This window comes from Ranitomeya variabilis, chromosome 5 (genome assembly GCF_051348905.1).
Source record: "Ranitomeya variabilis isolate aRanVar5 chromosome 5, aRanVar5.hap1, whole genome shotgun sequence".
Lineage (NCBI taxonomy): Eukaryota > Metazoa > Chordata > Amphibia > Anura > Dendrobatidae > Ranitomeya > Ranitomeya variabilis.
This window is the reverse complement of record NC_135236.1, coordinates 343,784,306-343,811,831: the sequence shown is the minus strand read 5'-3', so window position 1 is coordinate 343,811,831 and position 27,526 is coordinate 343,784,306. Positions and strand designations below refer to the sequence as shown.

General features: G+C 45.6%; 1 protein-coding gene across 1 annotated transcript in view; it reads right to left on the bottom strand.

Annotated features, from left to right (window-relative positions):
• Positions 1-24,943, bottom strand: part of LOC143775011 (protein kinase C delta type-like) — an 84,891-nt gene extending 59,948 nt beyond the window's left edge. Inside the window, exon 1 of the mRNA XM_077262827.1 lies at positions 24,709-24,943. Within this exon, the coding sequence (XP_077118942.1) occupies positions 24,709-24,943 (235 nt within the window). The remainder of the gene's footprint in view (positions 1-24,708) is intronic.
• Between the last annotated feature and the right edge of the window lie 2,583 nt (positions 24,944-27,526).

Genomic DNA, 27,526 nt, shown 5'->3' with positions numbered 1-27,526 from the left:
GTAAGACTTCCATGCCCTCAACCAGAGGACGACTGACGATGCTCTCCTCCTCCTTTTCCTCCTCCCTGTCCTCAGGCCATCCATGCTGAACAGACGGTATGACAGTTGTCAATTCCTACAACAAACCACGGAGTATGAATCCACCCAATTTGGTAAAAAAATCGTAACAACTCTTTATTAGAAATATATATAACACAGAGATCAAACACTTGACAAACATGGAACACTAATAGTACATGTGTGGCGATTGCCAGTGATTGGCCAGGACAGGTGAGAGCCATCAAAATGAATATTATATATCTGTATACCAACATATACATATGTATATGTTGGTATACAGATATACATAGTGATTTACCAGGTAAAGGTGGTTCCCATCAGCACTATGCACTTTAAAGATACATAATATTCATTTTGATGGCTCTCACCTGTCCTGGCCAATCACTGGCTTTTCCTGTCTCCCTGGTGCTACTTCGAGTGTGTTCAGTTCGCCACACATGTACTATTAGTGTTCCATGTTTGTCAAGTGTTTGATCTCTGTGTTATATATATTTCTAATAAAGAGTTGTTACGATTTTTTTACCAAATTGGGTGGATTCATACTCCGTGGTTTGTTGTAGGAATTGATTAGTGGTGGAGTTTTGCCCCGTTATCTGTCATTTGTCCCTAATAGGGTGCACCCCTATGATAGGTTTGCATAGATATGCATCAGTGGCATTTGTATTTAGGTATGACAGTTGTGCAGGTAGTACCATCTATAGCACATGAAATTAGCTCCTCCTCCTCTTCCTCATTGTCACCCAATCCATGTTGGGCTGTGTGTAATCACCCTGTATGGTTCCTTGCTCCATCTCATCGTGCTCTGCCTGTAATGCATCCTCTTTGATTGTGAGCAGAGAGCATTTCAGAACACAGAGAAGCGGGATGGTGATGCTAATTATGGCATCATCAGCGCCCTCTATCTTGGTGGAGTCCTCAAAGATTTGGAGGTTGGTACATATGTCTGTCATCCATGTCCACTCCTGACGTCTTATGTGTGGAGTCTGAACTGAATACCAACAGGCTTGTTGATGCTGGTAGTCAACAACTGCCTTCTTCTGCTCACAAATCCTTTCCAACATCTGCAGTGTAGAGTTCCAACATGTGGGGTTATCACACCAGTTGGTGAGCCAGAAGCTGCAAACGCTGCTAAAGCACAGCAAGGGCGGCGGAAGGTGTAGCTGACTTTCTAAAATGGACACACAGGCGTTGTACTTTGGCAAGCAGATCCGGCAGCTCTGGGTAGGTTTTGAGAAACTGCTGAACCACGAGGTTAAGCACATGGTCCAGGCATGGTACATGTGTGAGCTCGCCACGCCTCACAGCTGCCACCAGGTCCCAGCCATTGTCACACATGACCATGCCTGGCTGTAGGTTCAGTGGTGTCAGCCACAGATCTGCCTGCTCTTTCAGAGCTGTCCACAACTCTTCAGCATTGTGCGGTTTGTCACCTAAGCAAATTAGCTTCAGCATAGCCTGTTGCTGTTTGGCTGAGGCAGTGCTGCAGTCCTTCTAGCTTGTGACTGATGTGGTCATTTTGGAGAAGGAGGCTGAAGAGGAGGAGGAAGACGAAGTGCAGGAGCTGTAGACTGTGGGGGCAACTCTGTTTGACCTAGGGCCCCCAATCCTCGGCATTGGGAGGATGTGTTCCATCCCAAGGTCCAACTAGGTCCCGGTTTCCACTATGTTAACCCAGTGTGCCATCAGTGAGATGTACCGTCCCTGCCCACAAGCACTTGTCCACGTGTCCTTGGTTAGGTGGACTTTCCCAGTAACTGCATTGTTGAGGGCATGGCTAATGTTGTGGGACACGTGCTTGTGTAATGCGGGGATGGCACACCGGGAAAAATAGTGCCGGCTGGGGACTGAGTACCGAGGGACAGCTGCCGCCATCAGGTTGTGGAAGGCTTCCATCTCCACGATCCTAAAAGGTAACATTTTGAGCTCCAGCAGTCGTGAATTGTGGGAATTTAGTAGTGTGGCCTGTGGGGCGTTGGCTTCGTATTTGCACTTGCGTTCCAAGGACTGGGGTATGGACAACTGAACGCTGTGCTGGGACAAGGACGCAAATGTGCTTGCTGATGGTGCTAGTTCAGTGTGTGCAACGACAGGTGCAGGGAAGGAGGCATCTTTGCATGCAGCATGGACAGGGCATTGGCTTGTATGCACAACAGCGGAAGAAGCAGTGGTGTCATCCACAGACACTGTTCCTGGACCCTGGGGTTCGGCCCACAAAGTCAGGTGCTTTGCTGCCATGTGTCTGATCATGCTGGTGGTGGTCAAGCTGAAAGTTTTGTTACCCCTGCTGATGCTGGCTTGGCAGTTGGTGCAAATGGCCTTTTTGGGGTTATCGGCAGAGTCTTTAAAAAGCAGCCAGACTCGGGAAGGCCTAACAGTTGTACTGGCAACTTCCGTCATGTTGGTGTTGTGGGGAACAGTTGCCTTCTGTCTACGGCCACCACACTGCTTCTTCCTGCCTGTTGGGGTGCTATGCCTCTCTCCTCCTGTGTGCTGCTGTCCTCGCTCTGCATGTCCTCCTGCCAGGTTGTGTCAGTTACTATATCATCCACCAACTCATCTTCCACTTCCGCACGCTGGTCCACCTCCTGACTTTATGGCAATTGAGTCTCATCATCGTCAACCTCTTGTGACACGTTCCCACCGTCGCCTTTGTGTGACCATGGCTGCTAAAATATTTGGGCATCACTATATGCGATCTCTACTTGCCCCGCTTCAAGCTTCAAGAATCTATAAATGGAAAAGTGAACAACTATTCGGAGTGTTCAGTTGAGGGATCAGTTGTCTCCGGGCACTCGGCATGGTGGGAGGAAGGAGGATCAGGGTGATTAATATGCAACCCTTACTCACGGCTACTGAGACTTGACCATGTGGAAAACAGGGTGGTGGTAGCAAAGTGATTGGAAGCATTATCCGCTATCCAACCAACAACCTTTTGACACTGCCATGGGTCCTTGTGCCACTGATCACTAATTGCAACTGCTGTATGAAGAAGATGCATATTACGCAGCTGTGGAGATGTTTGTATGTCAACATTTAATGTGAAAAATGTGCTTAAATCATCTAATGAAGATTTGTTTCTACGCAATAAATTATTTTTGATGTAAAACTAAAGTTCCTTGGCTGGAAAAACAGATTAATAATATTGCACAGAAAAATGGAAACTATGGTGATAGTGAGAAGAGTTCAGGGAGGGTTATTCAACCCCTCAAAGAGTATAAGATGTGAGGCTTAATAAATCATATCCTGTGAATTTCCTATATGCAGTACTTGGCATTGGCATTTCTTTTTTTTTTTTTTTTTTTTAGCAAAGTTTAGAATTTTATTTTCACCACTTAGATAAAAAATAACCTAGATAACCTAGACATGTTTGGTGTCTATGAACTCATAATGACGTGGAGAATGACAGTGGCAGGTCAGTTTTAGCATTTAATGAACCTAGCAACAAAGCCAAACAAAAAACAAGTGTGGGATTGCACTTTTTTTGCAATTTCACCACATATGGAATTTTTTTCCCGTTTTCTAGAACAAGACATGGTAAAACCAATTGTGTCGTTCAATAGTACAACTTGTCCCGCAAAAAATAAGCCCTCACATGGCCATATTGACGAAAAACAAAAAAGTTATGGCTCTGGGAAGGAGGAGAGCGAAAAAGGGCTGCGTCTTGAAGGGGTTAAAAGATTCACACAAATTTGAACACTTTTCGATTCACAAAGAGACAGATATCAGTACTGCAGAACATGTAAGAGATTACAGTACAGTTATAGATAGAGACTTTCTGTTCTTTCTGTTGAAGTTGTTTACTTTTCCTGGCTTTTCCATCTGGCCTAGACCAACATGACAACTTTTCCAGCCACAACTCATCTGCAGATATTATAGTAAACACACACTAGTGATAGGCGAGCACTAAAATGCTCGGGTGCTCGTTGCTTGGGTTAAGCAATTTGTAATACTCGGGTACTCAGACAGAACAAAGACCCCAATGTAAGTCTATGAGAAACCCGAGCATCTTTACTGCGATCACCCTCGGGGGTCCTTTTAAGGTCTAAAAATGTCTGAAAATGATGGAAATGTAACACCCCAGGTAACCGGCTGTTACAGTGATGTTGCCTTTCTTTCAGGGAGGGTGATGTCATGCCTGGAAGCAAGGAAGATCCCTTTAACAGGTAGTACACCTACGTGCAACATATTCTGATTCCAGGTCAGAAGGGGGAGCTCTGAACCCGGTTTCAGGGGAGCTTCCCCCAGAGATATATATTCTGGCTTGGAGGAGGAGTTAGTTAGTTGGTCCAGGGAGACCAGAGGAGAAGGCTGTTTTGAGCAGAGAGTGAAGGAGAGAGCAGTGTGAGGAGAGCTGGGGCCATGCAGCCACGTGTGGTGCTGCAGCTCCAGGCCAGAGAGGAAAAGCAGGAACATTGCATTGATAGCAAGTGCCTGAGGGGAAAAGCACAGGAGAACAAAGGAGCTGCAAGGGAGCTGCGGTTGCGCTCCTTCCAAGCTGAAGAGCAGGCACCGGGAGTCCGAGGCTGTGTAGTACTTTATGTCCCACAGCAGAACCAGAGGACAGTAGATTTTAAGTCGACTGTCCGCACCCAAACCTGAAGGTACAGCAACACACAGAGCCCGAGTCCTGATAGAGACTCTATAAAAAGGCTCAAGTCACCTACCATGCAGGTACTGTCCCTGACAGGAAAGAGAGGACCTTGATAGAAGCTACAGGCAGCAATGAACTCCCTTAAAAGTGTGAGACGAAAGGCTTACGAACCTTACCTGGGAAAGGGATCTGTTGTGAATTCCGTCTGGGCTCCCTCTGGTGGCCTTTAGCGATACTGTGGGTCTGGAGCTGGGCTCAGCTGCCTCATTTCCTGCTATGCTGGTTCCTATTTAACTCCACCTGGACCTTTACTTGTTGCCTGCTGTCGTTGTATTCAGTACTGGTTCTGACCTCTCCTGGATTTTCCTGGTGACCTGTCTATTTCTGAGAAGCTAAGTCTTGCTACTTCTTTTTGCTCATTGTTTCCTTGAAAATGTTTCTCAGTATATGATGTGTTCAGTCCAGCTTGCTTATATGTGATTTGTCGCTTGCTGGTAGCTCTGGGGAGCAGAGTGCGCCCCTCACATCGTGAGTCGGTGTGGGGGTTCTTGTACTTTCTGCGTGGATAGTTTTTGATAGTTTTTGTACCGACCGCACAGATCCCTGCTATCTTCTGTCTATTTAGCGTTGCGGGCCTCATTTGCTTAAACCTGTTTTTCATTCCTACGTTTGTATTTTCCCCTTAACTCACCGTTATTATTTGTGGGGGGCTGCCTAAACTTTGGGGTTATTTCTCTGAGGCAAGTGAGGCTTTGCTTTCTCTCTAGGGGTAGCTAGTTTCTCAGGCTGTGAAGAGGCGTCTAGGTTTTTAGGTAACGCTCCACGGCTGCTTTTAGTGTGTGTGGATAGGATCAGGATTGCGGTCGGTATAGTTCCCACATCCCCAGAGCTTGTCCTACTATTCAGGTTTACCTATCAGGTCAGTTTGGTGATCCTACCACCGGATCATAACAGTACAGCAGGCCAATAAAGAGTTAATGCATCGCAAAAGAGGGATAAGAGAAATCCTGAGTTCATTTTTTTTTTTCCTCTGCAGTGTGTCTAGCCTCTCTCCTCCCCTTAATCTCTGGGTGGTTCAGAATTCAGCTGCAGCTATGGACCTTCAGAGTCTGTCTTCTAGTGTGGATCATCTCACTGCTAGGGTACAAGGCATTCAGGATTATGTAGTCCGCAGCCCTATGTCAGAGCCTAAGATACCTATTCCTGAGCTGTTCTCCGGAGACAGATCTAGGTTTTTGAACTTTAAAAATAATTGCAAATTATTCCTTTCTCTGAGACCTCGTTCCTCTGGTGATCCGGTTCAGCAAGTTAAAATTATTATTTCTTTGTTGCGTGGTGACCCTCAAGATTGGGCATTCTCTCTGGCGCCGGGAGATCCTGCATTGCAAAATGTGGATGCGTTTTTTCCGGTGCTTGGAGTGCTTTATGAGGAACCTAATCAGGTAGACCAAGCAGAAAAGGTTTTGCTGGCTCTCTCCCAGGGTCAGGATGAAGCAGAGGTTTTCTGTCAGAAGTTTAGGAAATGGTCTGTGCTCACTCAATGGAATGAGTGTGCCCTGGCAGCGATTTTCAGAAAGGGTCTTTCTGAAGCTATTATGGATGTTATGGTGGGGTTCCCCACGCCTGCGGGTCTGAGTGAGTCAATGTCTTTGGCCATTCAGATTGATCGGCGCTTACGGGAGCGCAAACCAGTGCACCATCTGGCGGTATTTTCTGAGCAGAAGCCTGAGTCTATGCAATGTGACAGGATTCTGACCAGAATTGAACGGCAAAATCACAGACGTCAGAATGGGTTGTGCTTTTACTGTGGTGATTCTGCTCATGTTATCTCAAATTGTCCTAAGCGCATAAAAAACTTCGCTAAGTCTGTCACCATTGGTACTGTACAGCCTAAATTCATTTTGTCTGTTACTTTGATTTGCTCTCTGTCATCCTACTCAGTTATGGCTTTTGTGGATTCAGGTGCTGCCCTAAATTTGATGGATTTGTCTTTTGCCAGGCGCTGTGGTTTTATCTTGGAGCCTTTGCAATTCCCTATTCCACTAAAGGGAATTGATGCCACGCCATTGGCCAAGAATAAACCTCAGTACTGGGCTCAAGTGACCATGTGCATGACTCCTGCACATCAGGAGGTGATTCGCTTTCTTGTGTTACATAATTTGCATGATGTTGTCGTGTTAGGTCTGCCATGGCTGCAGGCTCATAATCCAGTCCTGGATTGGAAAGCAATGTCTGTGTCAAGTTGGGGTTGCCAGGGGATTCATGGCGATGCTCCTTTGGTGTCTATTGCTTCTTTTACTCCTTCTGAAGTCCCTGAATTTTTGTCGGACTACCAGGATGTATTTGATGAGCCCAAGTCCAGTGCCCTACCTCCTCATAGGGATTGTGATTGCGCCATAAATTTGATTCCTGGTAGTAAGTTCCCTAAGGGACGACTTTTTAATTTGTCTGTACCAGAACATGCCGCTATGCGGAGTTATATCAAGGAGTCTTTGGAGAAGGGGCATATTTGCCCGTCCTCGTCCCCTTTGGGTGCGGGGGTCTTTTTTGTGGCCAAGAAGGATGGTTCTCTGAGACCCTGTATAGATTATCGCCTTCTAAATAACATCACGGTCAAATTTCAGTATCCTTTGCCACTGTTGTCCGATCTGTTTGCTCGGATTAGGGGGGCCAGTTGGTTCACCAAGATAGATCTTCGTGGAGCGTATAATCTTGTGCGTATAAAGCAGGGCGATGAATGGAAAACAGCATTCAATACGCCCGAAGGCCATTTTGAGTACTTGGTGATGCCTTTTGGGCTTTCTATTGCCCCTTCTGTGTTCCAGTCCTTCATGCACGATATCTTCCAAGAATATCTGGATAGGTTTATGATTGTGTACCTAGATGATATTTTGGTCTTTTCTGATGATTGGGAATCTCATGTAAAGCAGGTCAGGATGGTATTTCAGGTCCTGCGAGCCAATGCCTTGTTTGTGAAGGGCTCTAAATGTCTCTTCAGAGTCCAGAAGGTTTCCTTTTTGGGCTCTATTTTTTCTCCTTCCACCATTGAGATGGATCCAGTCAACGTCCAGGCTATTTATGACTGGACTCAACCTACATCGGTAAAGAGTCTTCAGAAGTTCTTGGGTTTTGCTAATTTTTACCGTCGCTTCATCACTAATTTTTCCAGTGTGGTTAAGCCTTTGACGGATTTGACCAAGAAGGGTTCTGATGTGACGAATTGGTCTCCTGCGGCCGTGGAGGCCTTTCAGGAGCTCAAACGTCGGTTCTCTTCAGCTCCTGTCTTACGTCAGCCGGATGTCTCTTTGCCCTTCCAGGTCGAGGTTGATGCTTCTGAGATTGGAGCTGGGGCTGTCTTGTCACGGAGAAGCTCTGATGGCTCTGTGATGAGGCCATGTGCTTTCTTTTCAAGAAAGTTTTCGCCTGCCGAGCGGAATTATGATGTTGGTAATCGGGAGTTGTTGGCAATGAAATGGGCATTTGAGGAGTGGCGACATTGGCTTGAGGGAGCCAAACATCGTGTGGTGGTCTTGACGGATCACAAGAATTTGACTTATCTCGAGTCTGCTAAACGGCTAAATCCTAGACAGGCTCAATGGTCGCTGTTTTTCTCCCGTTTCGATTTCGTGGTTTCATACCTTCCGGGTTCGAAGAATGTGAAGGCTGATGCTCTTTCTAGGAGCTTTGTGCCTGACTCTCCAGGAGTGTCTGAACCGGTTGGTGTCCTCAGAGAGGGGGTGATTTTGTCTGCCATCTCCCCTGATTTACGACGGGTACTGCAGGAATTTCAGGCCAATAGACCTGACCGTTGTCCACCGGAGAGACTGTTTGTCCCGGATAGATGGACCAGTAGAGTCATTTCCGAGGTTCATTCTTCGGTGTTGGCGGGTCATCCTGGGATTTTTGGTACCAGGGATTTGGTGGCTAGGTCCTTTTGGTGGCCTTCCTTGTCGCGGGATGTGCGTTCCTTTGTGCAGTCCTGTAGGATTTGTGCTCGGGCCAAGCCTTGCTATTCTCGTGCCAGTGGATTGCTTTTGCCTTTACCTGTCCCGAAGAGGCCCTGGACGCATATTTCCATGGATTTTATTTCGGATCTTCCAGTCTCTCAGAAGATGTCTGTTATCTGGGTGGTTTGTGATTGTTTTTCTAAAATGGTCCATTTGGTGCCCTTGCCTAAGCTGCCTTCCTCCTCCGATTTGGTTCCACTGTTTTTTCAGAATGTGGTTCGTTTGCATGGTATTCCTGAGAATATTGTGTCTGACAGAGGATCCCAGTTTGTGTCCAGATTTTGGCGGTCCTTTTGTGCTAAGATGGGCATTGAATTATCTTTTTCATCGGCCTTCCATCCTCAGACGAATGGCCAAACCGAACGAACTAATCAGACCTTGGAGACTTATCTGAGATGTTTTGTTTCTGCGGATCAGGATGATTGGGTGACTTTTTTGCCATTGGCTGAGTTCACCCTCAATAATCGGGCTAGTTCTGCTACTTTGGTTTCGCCTTTTTATTGCAATTCTGGTTTTCATCCTCGTTTTTCCTCAGGTCAGGTTGAGCCTTCTGACTGTCCTGGGGTGGATTCTGTGGTGGATAGGTTGCAGCAGATTTGGAACCACGTGGTGGACAATTTGACGTTGTCACAAGAGAAGGCTCAGCGTTTTGCTAACCGCCGTCGCTGTGTGGGTCCCCGACTTCGTGTGGGGGATTTGGTATGGTTGTCTTCTCGTTATGTTCCGATGAAGGTTTCCTCTCCTAAGTTCAAGCCTCGTTTCATCGGTCCTTATAAGATTTTGGAAATCCTCAACCCTGTGTCATTTCGTTTGGACCTCCCAGCATCATTTGCCATTCACAATGTGTTCCATAGGTCATTGTTGCGGAGATATGTGGTGCCTGTGGTTCCTTCTGTTGACCCTCCTGCTCCGGTCTTGGTCGAGGGAGAATTGGAGTATGTGGTGGAGAAGATCTTGGATTCTTGTGTTTCGAGACGGAAGCTTCAGTACTTAGTTAAATGGAAGGGCTATGGTCAGGAGGATAATTGCTGGGTTGTCGCCTCTGATGTCTGTTGTGAACTCTATTTCTGGGCTCCCTCTAGTGGTCACAAGCGGTACTGTGTAGTGTTGTCTTTCTGCAGGTTGGCTTCATCAGCTGGTTCGTTATCCTTGGTTGGTTTTCTATTTAGCCCACCTGGATACTCAGTTCCTTGCCTGCTATCAATGTATTCAGTGCTCTTCAGATTCCGTGTGTCTACCTTGCTCCCAGTCTCTCCAAGACAAGCTAAGTTTTTGTTTGATCATTTTTTGATTATCAGTGTTCATTATGTTTTTTGTCCAGCTCGCTAAAATGTGATTTCTTCGCTTGCTGGTTGCTCTAGGGGACTGAGTTTCTCCCCCCAGACCGTTAGTTGGTGTGGGGGTTCTTGAAATCTCAGAGTGGATATTTTGTAAGGGTTTTTTACTGACCGCATAGATTCCCTTTTCTATTTTCTGCTATCTAGTATTAGTGGGCCTCATTTGCTGAATCTGCTTTCACCCCTGTGTATGTGCCTTCCTCTTACCTCACCGTTATTATTTGTTGGGGGCTTCTATATCTTTGGGGATTATTTCTCTGGAGGCAAGAGAGGTCTTTCTTTCTCTCTAGGGGTAGTTAGTTCCTTAGGCTGGCTCGAGACGTCTAGGAATTCAGGCACGTTCACCGGCTACTTCTAGTGTGTTTGGTTAGGTTCAGATTTGCGGTCAGTCCAGCTTGCCACCTCCCTAGAGCTTGTCCTATGTTTGTTACTTAGCTGGAGTAATTTGTGATCCTCAACCACTAAGGATCATAACAGTATAGCAGGCCTTAAAGTGTTTAATGCATCGCAGAAGTGGGATAAAAAGAAGACCTGAATACATTTTTTTTTTTTTCCTCCTCCCGCTATTCCTTTGCTGCAGTCTGTTTAGCTTCTTTCATCCCCTTGAACTCTGGGTGGTTTTGAGCTCAGCTGCAGACATGGATGTTCAGACTCTGACTTCTAGTGTGGATCATCTTGCTGCACGGGTGCAAAGTATTCAGGATTTTGTTATTCATAGCCCTATGTCAGAACCAAAGATACCCATTCTTGAGTTGTTTTCTGGAGATAGATCTAGGTTTCAGAATTTTAAGAATAATTGTAAGTTATTTCTATCTCTGAGACCTCGTTCCTCTGGTGATTCTGCTCGGCAAGTAAAGATTGTTATCTCCTTGTTACGTGGCGACCCTCAGGATTGGGCCTTCTCTCTGGCGCCAGGAGATCCTGCATTGCTTAATGTGGATGCGTTTTTTCTGGCTCTTGGACTGCTTTATGAGGAGCCTAATCTTGAGAATCAGGCAGAAAAAGCGTTGCTGGCCCTTTCTCAAGGGCAGGATGAAGCAGAGGTGTATTGTCAAAAATTTCAGAAATGGTCAGTGCTTACTCAATGGAATGAGTGTGCCCTGGCTGCAAATTTCAGAGAAGGTCTTTCTGAAGCCATTAAGGATGTTATGGTGGGGTTCCCCACCCCTACAAGTCTGATTGATTCTATGGCTTTAGCCATTCAGGTTGATCGGCGTTTGCGGGAGCGCAGATCTGCTCATCCTTTGGCGGTATTTTCTGAACAGAGACCTGAGTCTATGCAATGTGATTGAACTCTGACCAGAATTGAGCGACAAAGTCATAGACGTCAAAATGGGTTGTGCTTTTACTGTGGTGATTCTGCTCATGTTATCTCAGCATGCTCTAAACGCTTAAAAAAGGTCGCTAAACCTGTCACCATTGGTACTATACAGCCTAAGTTTATTTTGTCTGTTACTTTGATTTGTTCTTTGTCGTCCTACTCGGTTATGGCCTTTGTGGATTCGGGTGCTGCCCTGAATCTGATGGATTTGTCATTTGCCAGGCGCTGTGGTTTTGTCATGGAGCCTTTGGAATTTCCTATTCCTCTGAGGGGAATTGATGCTACGCCATTGGCTGAGAATAAACCTCAGTATTGGACGCAAATGACCATGTGCATGACTCCCGTACATCAGGAGGTGATTCGCTTTCTTGTTCTGCATAATTTACATGATGTTGTCGTTTTGGGTCTGCCATGGTTGTAGGCTCATAATCCAGTTTTAGATTGGAAAGCTATGTCTGTGTCTAGTTGGGGTTGTCAGGGAATTCATGGCGATACTCCATTGGTGTCTATTGCTTCTTCCACTCCTTCTGAGGTCCCTGAGTTTTTGTCTGACTACCAGGATGTATTTGATGAGCCCAGGTCCGGTGCCCTGCCCCCTCATAGGGATTGTGACTGTGCTATAAATTTAATTCCTGGTAGTAAATTCCCTAAGGGACGACTTTTTAATTTGTCTATACCAGAGCATGCCGCGATGCGGAGTTATATAAAGGAGTCTTTGGAGAAGGGACATATTCGCCCATCCTCTTCCCCTCTTGGTGCAGGATTCTTTTTTGTGGCCAAGAAGGACGGTTCTTTGAGACCGTGTATAGATTATCGCCTTCTGAATAAAATTACAGTCAAATTTCAGTATCCTTTGCCACTATTATCTGATTTGTTTGCTCGGATTAAGGGTGCCAGTTGGTTCACCAAGATAGATCTCCGTGGTGCGTATAATCTTGTGCGCATTAAGCAGGGAGATGAATGGAAAACAGCATTTAATACGCCCGAAGGCCATTTTGAGTACTTGGTGATGCCTTTTGGACTCTCTAATGCTCCTTCTGTGTTTCAGTCCTTCATGCATGACATTTTCCATGAATATCTGGATAAATTTATGATTGTTTATCTGGATGACATTTTGGTCTTTTCTGATGATTGGGAGTCCCATGTGAAGCAGGTCAGGATGGTGTTTCAGGTCCTGCGTGCCAATGCTTTATTTGTGAAGGGCTCAAAATGCCTCTTCGGAGTACAGAAGGTCTCCTTTTTGGGTTTTATTTTTTCTCATTCTGCTGTGGAGATGGACCCAGTCAAGGTCCAGGCTATTCATGACTGGACTCAGCCCACGTCTGTTAAGAGTCTTCAGAAGTTCTTGGGTTTTGCTAATTTTTACCGTCGTTTCATCGCTAATTTTTCTAGCGTGGTTAAACCTTTGACGGATTTGACCAGGAAGGGCTCTGATGTGACTAATTGGTCTCCTGCGGCCGTGGAGGCCTTTCGGGAGATTAAGCACCGGTTTTCTTCAGCTCCGGTCTTATGTCAGCCAGATGTCTCTCTCCCCTTTCAGGTCGAGGTTGATGCTTCCGAGATTGGAGCAGGGGCTGTTTTGTCACAGAGAAGTTCTGAGGGCTCTGTGATGAAGCCGTGTGCTTTCTTTTCAAGAAAGTTTTCGCCTGCCGAGCGAAATTATGATGTTGGTAATCGGGAGTTGTTGGCTATGAAGTGGGCATTTGAGGAGTGGCGTCATTGGCTCGAGGGAGCTAGACATCGTGTGGTGGTCCTGACTGATCACAAAAATCTGATTTACCTCGAGTCGGCCAAGCGCCTTAATCCTAGACAGGCTCGTTGGTCGTTGTTTTTCTCCCGTTTCAACTTCGTGGTCTCATACCTGCCTGGTTCGAAGAACGTGAAAGCTGATGCACTTTCTAGGAGCTTTGTGCCTGACTCTCCGGGAGTTTCTGAGCCGGCTGGTATTCTTAGAGAGGGAGTGATTTTGTCTGCCATTTCTCCAGATTTGCGACGAGTGCTGCAGAAATTTCAGGCGGATAGACCTGACCGTTGTCCACCAGAGAGACTGTTTGTCCCGGATAGATGGACCAGCAAAGTTATTTCTGAAGTTCATTCTTTGGTGTTGGCGGGTCATCCTGGGATTTTTGGTACCAGAGATTTGGTGGCTAGGTCTTTCTGGTGGCCTTCCTTGTCGCGGGATGTGCGTTCCTTTGTGCAGTCTTGTGGGATTTGTGCTCGGGCTAAGCCTTGCTGTTCTCGTGCCAGCGGGTTGCTTTTGCCTTTGCCGGTCCCGAAAAGGCCTTGGACGCACATCTCCATGGATTTTATTTCGGATCTGCCAGTATCTCAGAGAATGTCTGTCATCTGGGTGGTGTGTGATCGTTTTTCCAAGATGGTCCATTTGGTGCCCTTGCCTAAGCTGCCTTCCTCCTCTGATTTGGTTCCTCTATTTTTTCAGAATGTGGTTCGCTTGCACGGCATTCCTGAAAATATTGTGTCTGATAGAGGATCCCAGTTTGTGTCCAGGTTTTGGCGAACTTTTTGTGCTAAGATGGGCATTGATTTGTCTTTTTCGTCGGCCTTCCATCCTCAGACTAATGGCCAAACCGAGCGAACTAATCAGACGTTGGAGACTTATTTGAGATGTTTTGTTTCTGCTGATCAGGATGATTGGGTGACTTTTTTGCCATTGGCCGAGTTTGCCCTTAATAATCGGGCTAGTTCTGCTACCTTGGTTTCGCCTTTTTTCTGCAATTCTGGTTTCCATCCTCGTTTTTCCTCGGGTCAGGTTGAGTCTTCTGACTGTCCTGGGGTGGATTCTGTGGTGGATAGGTTGCAGCAGATTTGGAGCCATGTGGTGGACAATCTGAAATTGCCGCCGCGGTGTGGGTCCCCGACTTCGTGTTGGGGATTTGGTGTGGCTGTCTTCTCGGTATGTTCCTATGAAGGTCTCGTCTCCTAAGTTTAAGCCTCGCTTCATCGGTCCTTATAAGATCTTGGAAATCCTTAACCCGGTGTCTTTTCGTTTGGATCTCTCGGCATCGTTTGCCATCCATAATGTGTTCCATAGGTCTTTGTTGCGGAGGTATGTGGTACCTGTGGTTCCTTCTGTTGAGCCTCCTGCTCCGGTGCTGGTTGAGGGCGAATTGGAGTACGTGGTGGAGAAGATTTTGGATTCTCGTATCTCTAGACGGAGACTTCAGTATCTGGTTAAGTGGAAGGGCTATGGTCAGGAGAATAATTCCTGGGTTGTCGCCTCTGATGTTCATGCGGCCGATTTGGTTCGCGCCTTCCACGCAGCTCGTCCTGATCGCCCTGGGGGTCTTGATGAGGGTTCGGTGACCCCTCCTCAAGGGGGGGGTACTGTTGTGAACTCTATTTCTGGGCTCACTCTAGTGGTCACAAGCGGTACTGTGTAGTGTTGTCTTTCTGCAGGTTGGCTTCATCAGCTGGTTCGTTATCCTTGGTTGGTTTTCTATTTAGCCCACCTGGATACTCAGTTCCTTGCCTGCTATCAATGTATTCAGTGCTCTTCAGATTCCGTGTGTCTACCTTGCTCCCAGTCTCTCCAAGACAAGCTAAGTTTTTGTTTGATCATTTTTTGATTATCAGTGTTCATTATGTTTTTTGTCCAGCTCGCTAAAATGTGATTTCTTCGCTTGCTGGTTGCTCTAGGTGACTGAGTTTCTCCTCCCACACCGTTAGTTGGTGTGGGGGTTCTTGAAATCTCAGAGTGGATATTTTGTAAGGGTTTTTTACTGACCGCATAGATTCCCTTTTCTATTTTCTGCTATCTAGTATTAGTGGGCCTCATTTGCTGAATCTGCTTTCACCCCTGTGTATGTGCCTTCCTCTTACCTCACCGTTATTATTTGTTGGGGGCTTCTATATCTTTGGGGATTATTTCTCTGGAGGCAAGAGAGGTCTTTCTTTCTCTCTAGGGGTAGTTAGTTCCTTAGGCTGGCTCGAGACGTCTAGGAATTCAGGCACGTTCACTGGCTACTTCTAGTGTGTTTGGTTAGGTTCAGATTTGCGGTCAGTCCAGCTTGCCACCTCCCTAGAGCTTGTCCTATGTTTGTTACTTAGCTGGAGTAATTTGTGATCCTCAACCACTAAGGATCATAACAGATGTCCATGCGGCCGATTTGGTTCGTGCCTTTCATTCGGCTCGTCCTGATCGGCCTGGGGGCTCTGGTGAGGGTTCGGTGACCCCTCCTCAAGGGGGGGGTACTGTTGTGAATTCCGTCTGGGCTCCCTCTGGTGGCCTTTAGCGATACGGGGGGTCTGGAGCTGGGCTCAGCTGCCTCATTTCCTGCTATGCTGGTTCCTATTTAACTCCACCTGGACCTTTACTTGTTGCCTGCTGTCGTTGTATTCAGTACTGGTTCTGACCTCTCCTGGATTTTCCTGGTGACCTGTCTATTTGTTTGAAGCTAAGTCTTGCTACTTCTTTTTGCTCATTGTTTCCTTGAAAATGTTTCTCAGTATATGATGTGTTCAGTCCAGCTTGCTTATATGTGATTTGTCGCTTGCTGGTAGCTCTGGGGAGCAGAGTGCGCCCCTCACATCGTGAGTCGGTGTGGGGGTTCTTGTACTTTCTGCGTGGATAGTTTTTGATAGTTTTTGTACCGACCGCACAGATCCCTGCTATCTTCTGTCTATTTAGCGTTGCGGGCCTCATTTGCTTAAACCTGTTTTTCATTCCTACGTTTGTATTTTCCCCTTAACTCACCGTTATTATTTGTGGGGGGCTGCCTAAACTTTGGGGTTATTTCTCTGAGGCAAGTGAGGCTTTGCTTTCTCTCTAGGGGTAGCTAGTTTCTCAGGCTGTGAAGAGGCGTCTAGGTTTTTAGGTAACGCTCCACGGCTGCCTTTAGTGTGTGTGGATAGGATCAGGATTGCGGTCGGTATAGTTCCCACATCCCCGGAGCTTGTCCTACTATTCAGGTTTACCTATCAGGTCAGTTTGGTGATCCTACCACCGGATCATAACAGGGATCTGTAATTGCTTCCAGGGGGACCGGACCTTACCTACACCTGTTGCTGGTACTCTGGACTGTGGCTGTCTACCGTCAGTAAACCAGGTAAGGAGACTGCAAACCTGTGTCCTCCGTTTATTTTCTGACATCACACCATCCTTGCCAACCACATAGGGAGCCCTGGGGACCCAGCTTCACCTGTAGGAAGCCATACCATCTCTGCTGCCATAACATCACCCCAGAGGACCCCTTTAAGCAGCGTCGGTTACCCCTGACCAAGTACTACAGGTGGCATCACAAACTTTTATTATTTCACAAACCCCTTTAAAGACCGTCTCTTTTACTTGGGCGCCCAGGGCCATGGACCGGGTCACCGCCACCGTGACACATCTCTTTAAGTACTGGACCTGGTACAGAGTACCCCACGGCCCTGGTGGGCATTCCAGAAACACTGCTCAAATGACACGGGAACATCATGGCAAATGTCCCTGGAAGCATTTCTGACTCCTAGGTCAAAGCTGTAAACAACGTTGTCAGAGTTTCACGCCATTTTTACAGGTGCACCAAAAAACATACAAAACCGAAACCAAAATGGATTTTGCTGGGAAATATGTTAAGGTACATCCCTTCCAGGGTAATGACTTGTATATAAGGCAAAATAATTAACTCCAAACAAAAATTTTCCTCCATCACTTGAGCTATGTTCGTACGCAGCGTTTTTGATGCGTTTTTCAACTTTAGCATTGCTTTCAACCAATACAAATGCATTCACTGGGTAATGTCAGTGTAACATTTAACAACCCTAGCTGGCCACCTGTTATGTGACACATAAGCAGACACATCTTGTTTCGTTTATGGAGGAACTCTTAAAGTCACAGAGCCTATTTTTAGAGGGGCATCAAGCGGCTTTAATCTTCTTAAAGGGCCATTATTATACAGTGGGTCTCTTATACTGTTATTGCCTATGCAGTGAGTGGCTGGGCTGCCAAAAATTAGGACGCACCCCAGTACCCCTTTCACAAGACGTACAGGAGGGCATCCTTAAAAAAAAGGTAGCATTGAATGCAACGCCTGGCCTGCCCCAAAGTTGAATGCAGTCCAATAAATGTTTCAGCAGACGTACTTGAGGGCCTCATTACCAAATTGTTCCCATTAGAAAAAAGTGTGTCTCACATACTGTTTGCTTATGCACTGAATGCAAGGCCTTCCCTGCACCAATGTTACATGCACCCCAATAACTGTTTCAGCAGACGTACTTGAGGGCTTTATGACATAATTGTTCCCATTGGAAGAAATTGTGTCTCCCATACTGTTTGCTTATGCACTGAATGCAAGGCCTGGCCTGCCCCAATGTTACATGCACCCCAATAAGCCTTTCAGCAGATGTACTTTACAGCCTCATGACAAAATTGTTCCCATTAGAAGAAAGTGTGTCTCCCACACTGTTTTCTTATGCATTGAATGCAAGGCCGCCCTGCACCAAAGATACATGCACCCCAATAACTATTTCAGCAGACGTACTTGAGGACCTCAGGAAAATAATGTTCCCATTAGATAAAAGTGTGTCTCCCATACTGTTTGCTTATGCAGTGAATGCAAGGCCTGCCCTGTACCAATGTTACATGCACTCCAATAACCCTTTGAAACCACGTACTGGATTATTTTTTTTTATTATTGCCATAAATTTTGTCCATGAAGTGAATGAAAGGACTGGCCATAATTTGCACGAACCACAACCCCCCTTGGAAGAAACGTGGAGGAAGGTTTCATTAAAAAAAAATTCACATTACAAAGGAGCAGTTCATCTATAGTTGGAATGCCCATACAATAAGTGTGTGGGCTGACAGACATTTCCCCCTGGGGCATACACATCAACATAGTGTGTACATTTTTTTTTTTTAAGGGCATCATAAACACTTTGGAAAACAGTAACGTGGTTTCCTACACAGTTGCAGCTGGGAAGGTGCAGGTTTTTAGTAAAAATATGATGAACGAATCATTGGATGAAGTGATCAGGAAAAGGGGCATGGTGACTGCAGGAATGGGAACGTACAGGATTAATAACAGCGGTGGCTATGGGAGGTATGACATCCAAGATACAGCCTACAATGATTAGTCGTTTAGCCACCCCACTACCAATTACCCGACTGTGTTTCATGCCCTTCATAAGATCGGTGTAACAGATACGCGTGCGAAGCTTGGCATAGAAAATGCCCGTAAAAAATATGTTGCCAAAGATGCATGTGTCCGTATAAAGGGCAAAGTGCAACATGGCCGTTAGATGCTCAATTAGAGAAAGCAGATCAGTGTTGGAGGAAAAGCAAACAAACTGATGGATGCTCATGAAAAACTAAGTTTAAAGAGGAGTACACCGTCCCTAACTATCAACACATCTGTGGCACAAGGTTCTTCCTCTTCCCCCATACATATTACCAATAATATCAAAATGTCACAGCCAAAAATTATTTGTTCTAGTGTAACGAACACTGCTAAAGGAATGCCACTAAACGTAGATAACCACTACCCTGGGAAACACCATATTTCCTCTTTACAAGGTATGGACGATGATGGTATTGATGATGACTTGGAACTTTACCACATCCCCACCAAGAAGATGAAGATCACAGCTGCAAGCAATGTTCAAAAAAGGACGTGAATGTCTGGAAATTTATTTTCTCTTGGGCAAACTTTACCTCTAATGTGGTACAGAATGGTGCGTGCACAGCTCTCATGTCTACTCAGCGTGAGATGGTTGAAAGATCATTGATGTATTCTGTTTTGTCCATGTTCACTTTTTGAAAAGAAAAGAAGGATGAAATAGTGGGAAGACGTGTGATTTTGGTCAGTAAGGAGGTGATGTCAGGTACAGATAGGTAGATCTTTGTGTCATCGGCGTACTGATGATATTGCAAACTGTGCCATTACATGAGTTGTCACAGGCCAAAGGTGTAGATGGAGAAGAGTAGGATTCCTAGAACTTAGCCTTGGGGAAAACCGAAAAACTGGGGTCAAGGTGAGGAGGTGGTGTGGGAGATGAAGACACTGAATGTCCCCGTAACAGTCTGGTTGTCTTTTAAAGACAAAAAGGCCATTTGCACCACCGGCCATGCCCGCATCAACAGGGGTAGCAAAACTGCCAGCCTAACCACCCCCAGCATGATCAGGCACATGGCAGCAAAGCACCTGACTTTGTTGGCCGAACACCAGGCTCCATGATCAGTGTCTGCGGGTGACACCACTGCTTCTTCCACTGTTGTGCTTGCAAGCCAATGCCTTGTCCATGGTGCATGCAAAGATGCCTCCTGCCCTGCATCTGTAGTTGCACACAAACTCAACTAGCACCATCAACAAACACGTCCACGTCCTTGTCCCAGTGCAGCGTTCAGTTATCCACACCCCAGTCCTTGGAACGCAAGCGGAAATACGCAGCCAAACCACACAGGCCACAGTACTAAATGCACACATTTCTCATCTGCTTGCGCTTGAAATAGAGACGGAAGCATTACACAACCTGATGGTGGTGATTATCACAAGGTACTCGGTCCCCAGCCACCACAATTTCTCCCGGTCTGCCGGCATGGCATTGCACAAGCATGCACGTGTCCCACAACAGTACCAAGGCCCTCAACAATGCTGTTACTGGGAAAGTGCCCCTAACCACCAACACATGGACAAGTGCTTGTGGGCAGGGATGGTAGATCTCGCTGACGGCACACTGAGTTAGTATAGAGGAAGCCATGACCCAGTCGGACATTGGGAGGCAATGTCATAGATGTATGGAGACAGGTTGTGGAAGGATTTGTATGTCAAAGTTAAGGTTTTGAACTGTAGCCTCTGGGCAATAGGAAGGCAGTGAAGGGCCTGGTACAGAGGAGAGACTGGGGAATAACGGAGTGACAGTTGGATTACTCGGGCAGCAGAGTGTAGGATAGATTGGAGTGGTGCAACAGTGCTAGTGGGGAGGCCAGAGAGTAGAAGGTTGCAATAGTCGAGGCGGGAGATAATGAGGGCGTGCACAAACGTTTTAGCAGTTTCTTGGAATGTACGGATCCGGGAAATGTTTTTGAGTTGTAGTGGGCAGGATGAGGCAAGGGCTTGGATATGTAGCTTGAAGGAGAGGGCAGAGTCAAGCATCACCCTGAGGCACCAAACATGCAACACTATTTGTCCCGGTGTGCCGTCCCGACATTACACAGGCACGTGTCCCACAACAATACCCATGCCCTCCACAATGCTGTTACTGGGAAAGTCTACCTAACCATAGACACGTGGACAAGTGCTTGTGGGCAGGGATGTTACATTTCGCTTACGGAACACTGGGTTAACATAGTGTAAGCCGGGAACCAGTCCAACCCTCGTACGGTGTACGTCCTCCCAATCCCGAATATTGCGGGTCCTACGTCAATCTGGGTTGCCCCCACAGTCTACAGCTCCTGCACCTCCTCCTCAGCCTCCATCTCCGAAAGCAGCAAACCAGTCACAAGCTGGAAGCACTGCAGCACTGCCTCATCCAAGCAACAAAAGGCTGTGTGAAGCTAATATGCTTAGGTGACAAACCGCACAATGCTGAAGAGTTGTGGACATCTCTGAAAGAGCAGTCAAAACTATGGCTGACACTGCTGAACCTACAGCCAAGCATGGTTGACAATGGCTGGAATCTGGTGGCTGCTCTGAGGCGAGGCGAGCTGACAAACGTGCCATGCCTGGCCTATGTGCTTAACCTCATTGTTCAATGCTTTATGAAAAGTGACAAGGAGCTGTCGGATCTGCTAGGGAACGTACGACACCCAGCGTACCCATTTTAGAAAGTCAGCTAGAGCTTCATCCGCCCTTGCCATGCTTCAGTAGCGTTTGCAGCTTCTGGCTCACCGACTGGTGTGTGATGTCCCCACATGTTGGAACTCTACACTGCAGATGTTGGAATGGATTTGTGAGCAGAAGAGGGCAGTTGGTGACTACCAGCATCAACAAGGCCGTTGGTATTCAGTTCTGACTTCACACATAAGATCTCTTTAGCTGACATGGATGTCAGACATATGTATCATCCTCCAAAACCAAGATGGTGAGTGGCAATGACACGATAATTAACGTCTCCATCCTGCTTCTCTGTGTACTAATAATAATATTTATATTTATTTATATAGCGCCAACATATTTACAGCTTAACCGTTTCAAACACAACAGTCCTAAGTAACAACCATAACAATAATACAATAATTAAAGTAAAATAAAATGACCCTGCTTGTGACAGCTTACAATCTACACTAAGTAACAACAATAACAATAATTAAACCCCCAAAAAAACGATCCTGCTCGTCACAACTTACAATCTACAATGAGGTGGGGGAGATAAAAACTACAGGGGTGCATTTACAATGATGTATTTATAATTATGTATTTGCAATGATAGTACTGAGGTTAGTCAAAAGTTGTGGAGGCTGGAGGACAAGGAGGAGAGCATGGTCAGTCGTTCTCTTGGTGAGGACACGGAAGTATTGACTGTTATCAGTCTTGCACGCATGGCTGAGTTTATGTTACTCTGCCTTTTCCGTCACTCTTGTGTTCTCAAAATTTTGGGTGACAGCCAATACTGATTGGTGACACTTCTAGACACACGCTACAAGGAGAACTTTATATCTCTTATTCCAGGGGCAGACAGGTGTAATAAAACGTTGGAGGACCAGAGGGCCCTTCTTACGGAATTATTAAAAAAAATTCCCATCTGAAAGCGCTGGCAGCAGAGGTCACAGACACAGTTCGTTGGCAAAGAAAGGAGTACAGGTAAGAGACACAACTCCAATACATCAGAGGCAGTGGAACACTGGCAAAGTTCTGGGAGAGTTTTCTCAGACCCTCCCATCGCCCTGGTCCTGAGGCACGGGGGACTCCTCCAAGGAGTGCAAAGTTTGGGAAGATGCTGAGGGAGTACCTTGCTGACCATACCAACGTCCTCTGTCATTCCTCTGTGCCTTATAATTATTGGTTAGCAAAGCTGAACACGTGGCATGAACTGTCTCTCTCTACTGTGTGCTGTACTCACGATCATGGAGCACACAGAGCCTCGCTCTATGGAGGTCACTGGGTACACGGCGCCTCACTCTCTGGCAGTACCATTTTTAGAGGTGGGAGCCCATGGGAACAGTCCTTTACAGAGCCAGTGCTTTAAGGATGGAGCACGCTGCTCAGCCTCCTATGCACTGCTTGTCCACGCCAGAAATTTCTGCTGTCATGCCTGCTTTCTCTTAAGCTGGCCCCCCTGCCTCTAGGTCACTGGATCTGTCAGCTGCAGTTCATCGCAGCGCCGGTGCTTCGGGTACGTAGTGCACTGCCCCCCTTGCTGCTCACACGCTGCTTTGCGTGTTTTTTCCCTCAGCTTCTGGCCAGGTTCCCTGTCTAAACATGCCTCCTCTTCTTGGGTAATGTCCGTTCCCCTATTCCTTCCCCGGGAAACAGGGGACACAGCCATGACAGTTCTGGACCCGGTAAATATAGGAAAACTGACTGAACAGCAATCCAGTCTGAACTGGTGCATAACCAAAAAAAGTCTTACATAGCAAATAGATAATGGCTGCACTCTATCTTACTGTGCTAAAGCAAGGAAATGTGCAATACATGAAATGTGAATAGCATACTGGCTTGTGAAATCTATGAAAAAACACATGAGATGCTTAGCACAAGATTTGGCCAAAAATTATGAGCCCATCCACCAAACGTCAAGGTAATCTCAGATCGGATGGGTAACTAACCTGTTTGCCTAGTGTGAACACTTACCTATGGCTAATATCATGGCAAAGCCTGCATTTATAGGAAGGTCAGACCCAACTGTGTTTGGATGTAATTAAAAATCACAGCATGGTGAAGGGCAGGGCGTTCAAGTCAGAAAAAACAGTACATAGTAAATATAGGAAAACTGACTGAACAGCAATCCAGTCTGAACTGGTGCATAAGCAAAACAAGTCTTACATAGCAAATAGATAATGGCTGCACTCAATTTTACTGTGCTAAAGCAAGGAAATGTGCAATACATGAAATGTGAATAGCATACTGGCTTGTGAAATCTATGAAAAAACACATGAGATGCTTAGCACAAGATTTGGCCAAAAATTGTGAGCCCATCCACCAAACGTCAAGGTAATCTCAGATCGGATGGGTAACTAACCTGTCTGCCTAGTGTGAACACTTACCTATGGCTAATAACATGGTAAAGCCTGCATTTATAGGAAGGTCAGACCCAACTGTGTTTGGATGTAATTAAAAATCACAGCATGGTGAAGGGCGGGGCGTTCAAGTCAGAAAAAACAGTACATAGTAAATATAGGAAAACTGACTGAACAGCAATCCAGTATGAACTGGTGCATAACCAAAAAAAGTCTTACATAGCAAATAGATAATGGCTGCACTCAATTTTACTGTGCTAAAGCAAGGAAATGTGCAATACATGAAATGTGAATAGCATACTGGCTTGTGAAATCTATGAAAAAACACATGATATGCTTAGCACAAGATCTGGCCAAAAATTGTGAGCCCATCCACCATACGTCAAGGTAATCTCAGATCGGATGGGTAACTAACCTGTCTGCCTAGTGTGAACACTTACCTATGGCTAATAACATGGTAAAGCCTGCATTTATAGGAAGGTCAGACCCAACTGTGTTTGGATGTAATTAAAAATCACAGCATGGTGAAGGGCGGGGCGTTCAAGTCAGAAAAAACAGCACATAGTAAATATAGGAAAACTGACTGAACAGCAATCCTTTCTGAACCCGACACAGCACAGGTACCCACAGCCCCCTCATCCTGAGTCCGTACATATCTGGCCAATCAGTTCTTTAATGCAAGCATCATAGAAGGCATGTTCTAATTTTCAAAAGCAAAGTGTACATTATATCCGGAACTGTTTCACTTTGAAGGACTTTGTGGCTCATATCAATCCACAAGATGACACTAGTCTCATACTTCAAAATTTCGGTGGTAAATCATTTCCCCACAGATAGGTTGTGTATGTTCTGTCTTCTGTTACATCCTTTGGGTGATAATTATTCATATTTGCTTCACAATATATTCATCTTCTTCAAGGCTTTGGAATATAATGTTGTAACAGTAAAAGCAAGTTGGAGAAGTGTGTTAACTCAAATGTGAAAGCAATTGCCATCTTGACTATTTCTCTATTGCATGTGAGGCTAACCACCTCATTGATCTTATTTTGTTTCTATTAATTCACCATGCTGGTAAAGTAGAGGTGAGATTAGAGATCTACATAATATCTGTGGACTGCAGTCAACATGACACTGTGACAAAACCCACTGGGATCTAGCTACCAATTTGACATAGTTTGTGCACAGCTGAACAGAGTTGCGAGAAAAAAAACATTTTGATTCAATAACATGTTGGATGGATTGTCTAGTGGATACACCCATATAGTAGAAGTCACATCTTCGACCACCACATTCTCCAATTGACACCTCTTGAAATACAGACGAAATTTCTAAATATCTAGCTTCTGTTCTAGAAACTGCAGGGGCTCCTTTTTGACGTCCTCGTCCAACAAGTTCAGAATTAGTAGGTGATGTATTGTCAGAATCCGGCCAAGGAACACAAGGCTTCAGTAGTTGCGAGTCCTGGCCGAATGCTCTTCCACGTGCTCTTGCTCTGGATCTTCCAGTCATGATTTAATCTAGAAGATTTCGCCTTCATAATCCAGAGGCAGAGTACAACACCACCCAAGCATTCACCCTCTGCTCCTCAGACTTTCTATCTGCGCAGTGACTGCTTCTAGGCAGAAGATGATGATGGTGGTAGTAGTTGGTGCCTTTAAGACACAGTCATGAAGCCACCATAACAACTTGAAACATAACTATTTTTACCGAGATACCACACACTGTTCAATATGTGGCCTGGGTTTTTATTCCCCCCCCCCCCAAAATGCCACAGTTTGTAGGCCACAGATACCTCTGGCGTTTGACTGAGATACCACACTGTTCAATATGTGGCCTGTATATTTATGTTTTACTGCTAAATAGTGTTTAGCGCTAGGGTAACACACAGCAAAAAAAGGTGAATGGAAGCCTCAAAAGCACACTTTGTAGCCCATGGATAGATAAGGCGTATCACGGAGATACCACACTGTAATATATGTGGCTTGTATTTTTTTTTTTGTTACCCCAAAATAGTGTATAGACCTAGGGTAGCAAACAATTAAAAAAGTGGAATGTAGGCCTGGAAAGAAACTATTTGGAGAACACATATAGACCAGTTACTCTGACGGCGATAACAGACTGTTGAATACGTGCCCTGTATTTTTTTATTTTTTTACCCCAAAATAGTGTATAGACCTAGGGTAGCAAACAGCCAAAAAAGTGTAATGTAGGCCTGAAAAGCAACTATTTGGTGAGTACAGATAGACCAGGAGTCTGACGGAGATAACAGACTGTTCAGTACGTGCCCTGTATTGTTTAATTTTATACCCCAAAATATTGTTTAGAGTTAGGGTAACACACAGCAAAAAAAGGTGAATGGAAGCCTCAAAAGCACACTTTGTAGCCCACAGATAGATGAGGCGAGTCACGGAAATACAACACTGTAATATATGTGTCTTGTATTTTTTTATTGTTTACCCCAAAATAGTGTTTAGAGCTAGGGTAACACACAGAAAAAAAGGTGAATGGAAGCCTCAAAAGCACACTTTACAGCCCACAGATAGATGAGGCGTGTCACAGAGATACCACACTGTAATATATGTGGCTTGTATTTTTTATTTTTTACCCCAAAGTATTGTTTAGAGCTAGGGTAACACACAGCAAAAAAAGGTGAGTGGAAGCCTCAAAAGCACACTTTGTAGCCCACAGATAGATGAGGCGAGTCACAGAGATACCACACTGTAGTATATGTGGCTTGTATTTTTTTATTTTTTACCCCAAAATAGTGTTTAAAGCTAGGGTAACACACAGCAAAAAAAGGTGAATGGAAGCCTCAAAAGCACACTTTGTTGCCCACAGATAGATGCGGCATGTCACGGAAATACCACACTGTAATTTATGTGGCTTGTATTTTTTAATTTTTTACCCCAAAATAGTGTTTAGAGCTACGGTAGCAGATAGCCAAAAAAGTGGAATGTAGGTCTGAAAAGCAACTATTTGGAGGGCACAGATAGACCAGGAGTATGACAGAGATAGAACACTGATACATATGTGGCCTGGATTTTTTGGGGCCCACCAAAATTGTGTCAATAAGTAGACTATGACACTAAAAAAAAATGTTGGAGTACTAAAATTGTAAAATATTTAGCGCAATGATATGTGATGTGTTTGGCGGACAAAACACAGTGATAAATTTAAGAACTATATCTAAATATTTTTTGGCCAGATAAAGATTTTTTGGGCAGCAAAATGGTGTTCAAAAATGTTGTAAGACACTCCAAAAAATACTACAGTACAAAAAAAAGGGCAGAATTTTCTGCACACTCATATGTGATGCCTGGGACAAAAAAGGCAGTTTGAACTTGCTAGATTTTCACACTGTTGTATTAAAATGACCTGGCTGTAGTCTGCAGTGTGACCAAGCAAATAAATGTAGAAAAAAAAGGGGCTCTGGATTGCTTTGTAATAAAATTAGCAGGATTCAGGTGCCCCAAAAAATTATTCCTAGCCACAGATACCAGCAGCTAGGTATATATATATATAACACATCGGGTATTCTAGAATATGTATGCGTAGTGTATAGCACAGCCCACATAGTATATTGCACAGCCACGCAGTACATTGCGCAGCCCACGCAGTACATTGCGCAGCCCACACAGTACATTGCGCAGCCAACGCAGTACATTGCGCAGCCAACGCATTACATTGCGCAGCCAACGCAGTACATTGCGCAGCCCACGCAGTACATTGCGCAGCCTACGTAGTACATTGCGCAGCCCACGTAGTACATTGCGCAGCCCATGTAGTACATTGCGCAGCCCACGTTGTACATTGCGCAGCCCACGTTGTACATTGCGCAGCCTACGTAGTATATTGCGCAGCCCACGTAGTATATTGCGCAGCCCACGTAGTATATTGTATTGCGCAGCCCACGTTGTATATTGCGCAGCCCACATAGTATATAGCGCAGCCCACGTAGTATATTGCGCAGCCCACGTAGTATATTGCGCAGCCCACGTAGTATATTGCGCAGCCCACATTGTATATTGCGCAGCCCACGTTGTATATTGCGCAGCCCACGTATATAGCAATGTGGGCATGATATCCCTGTTA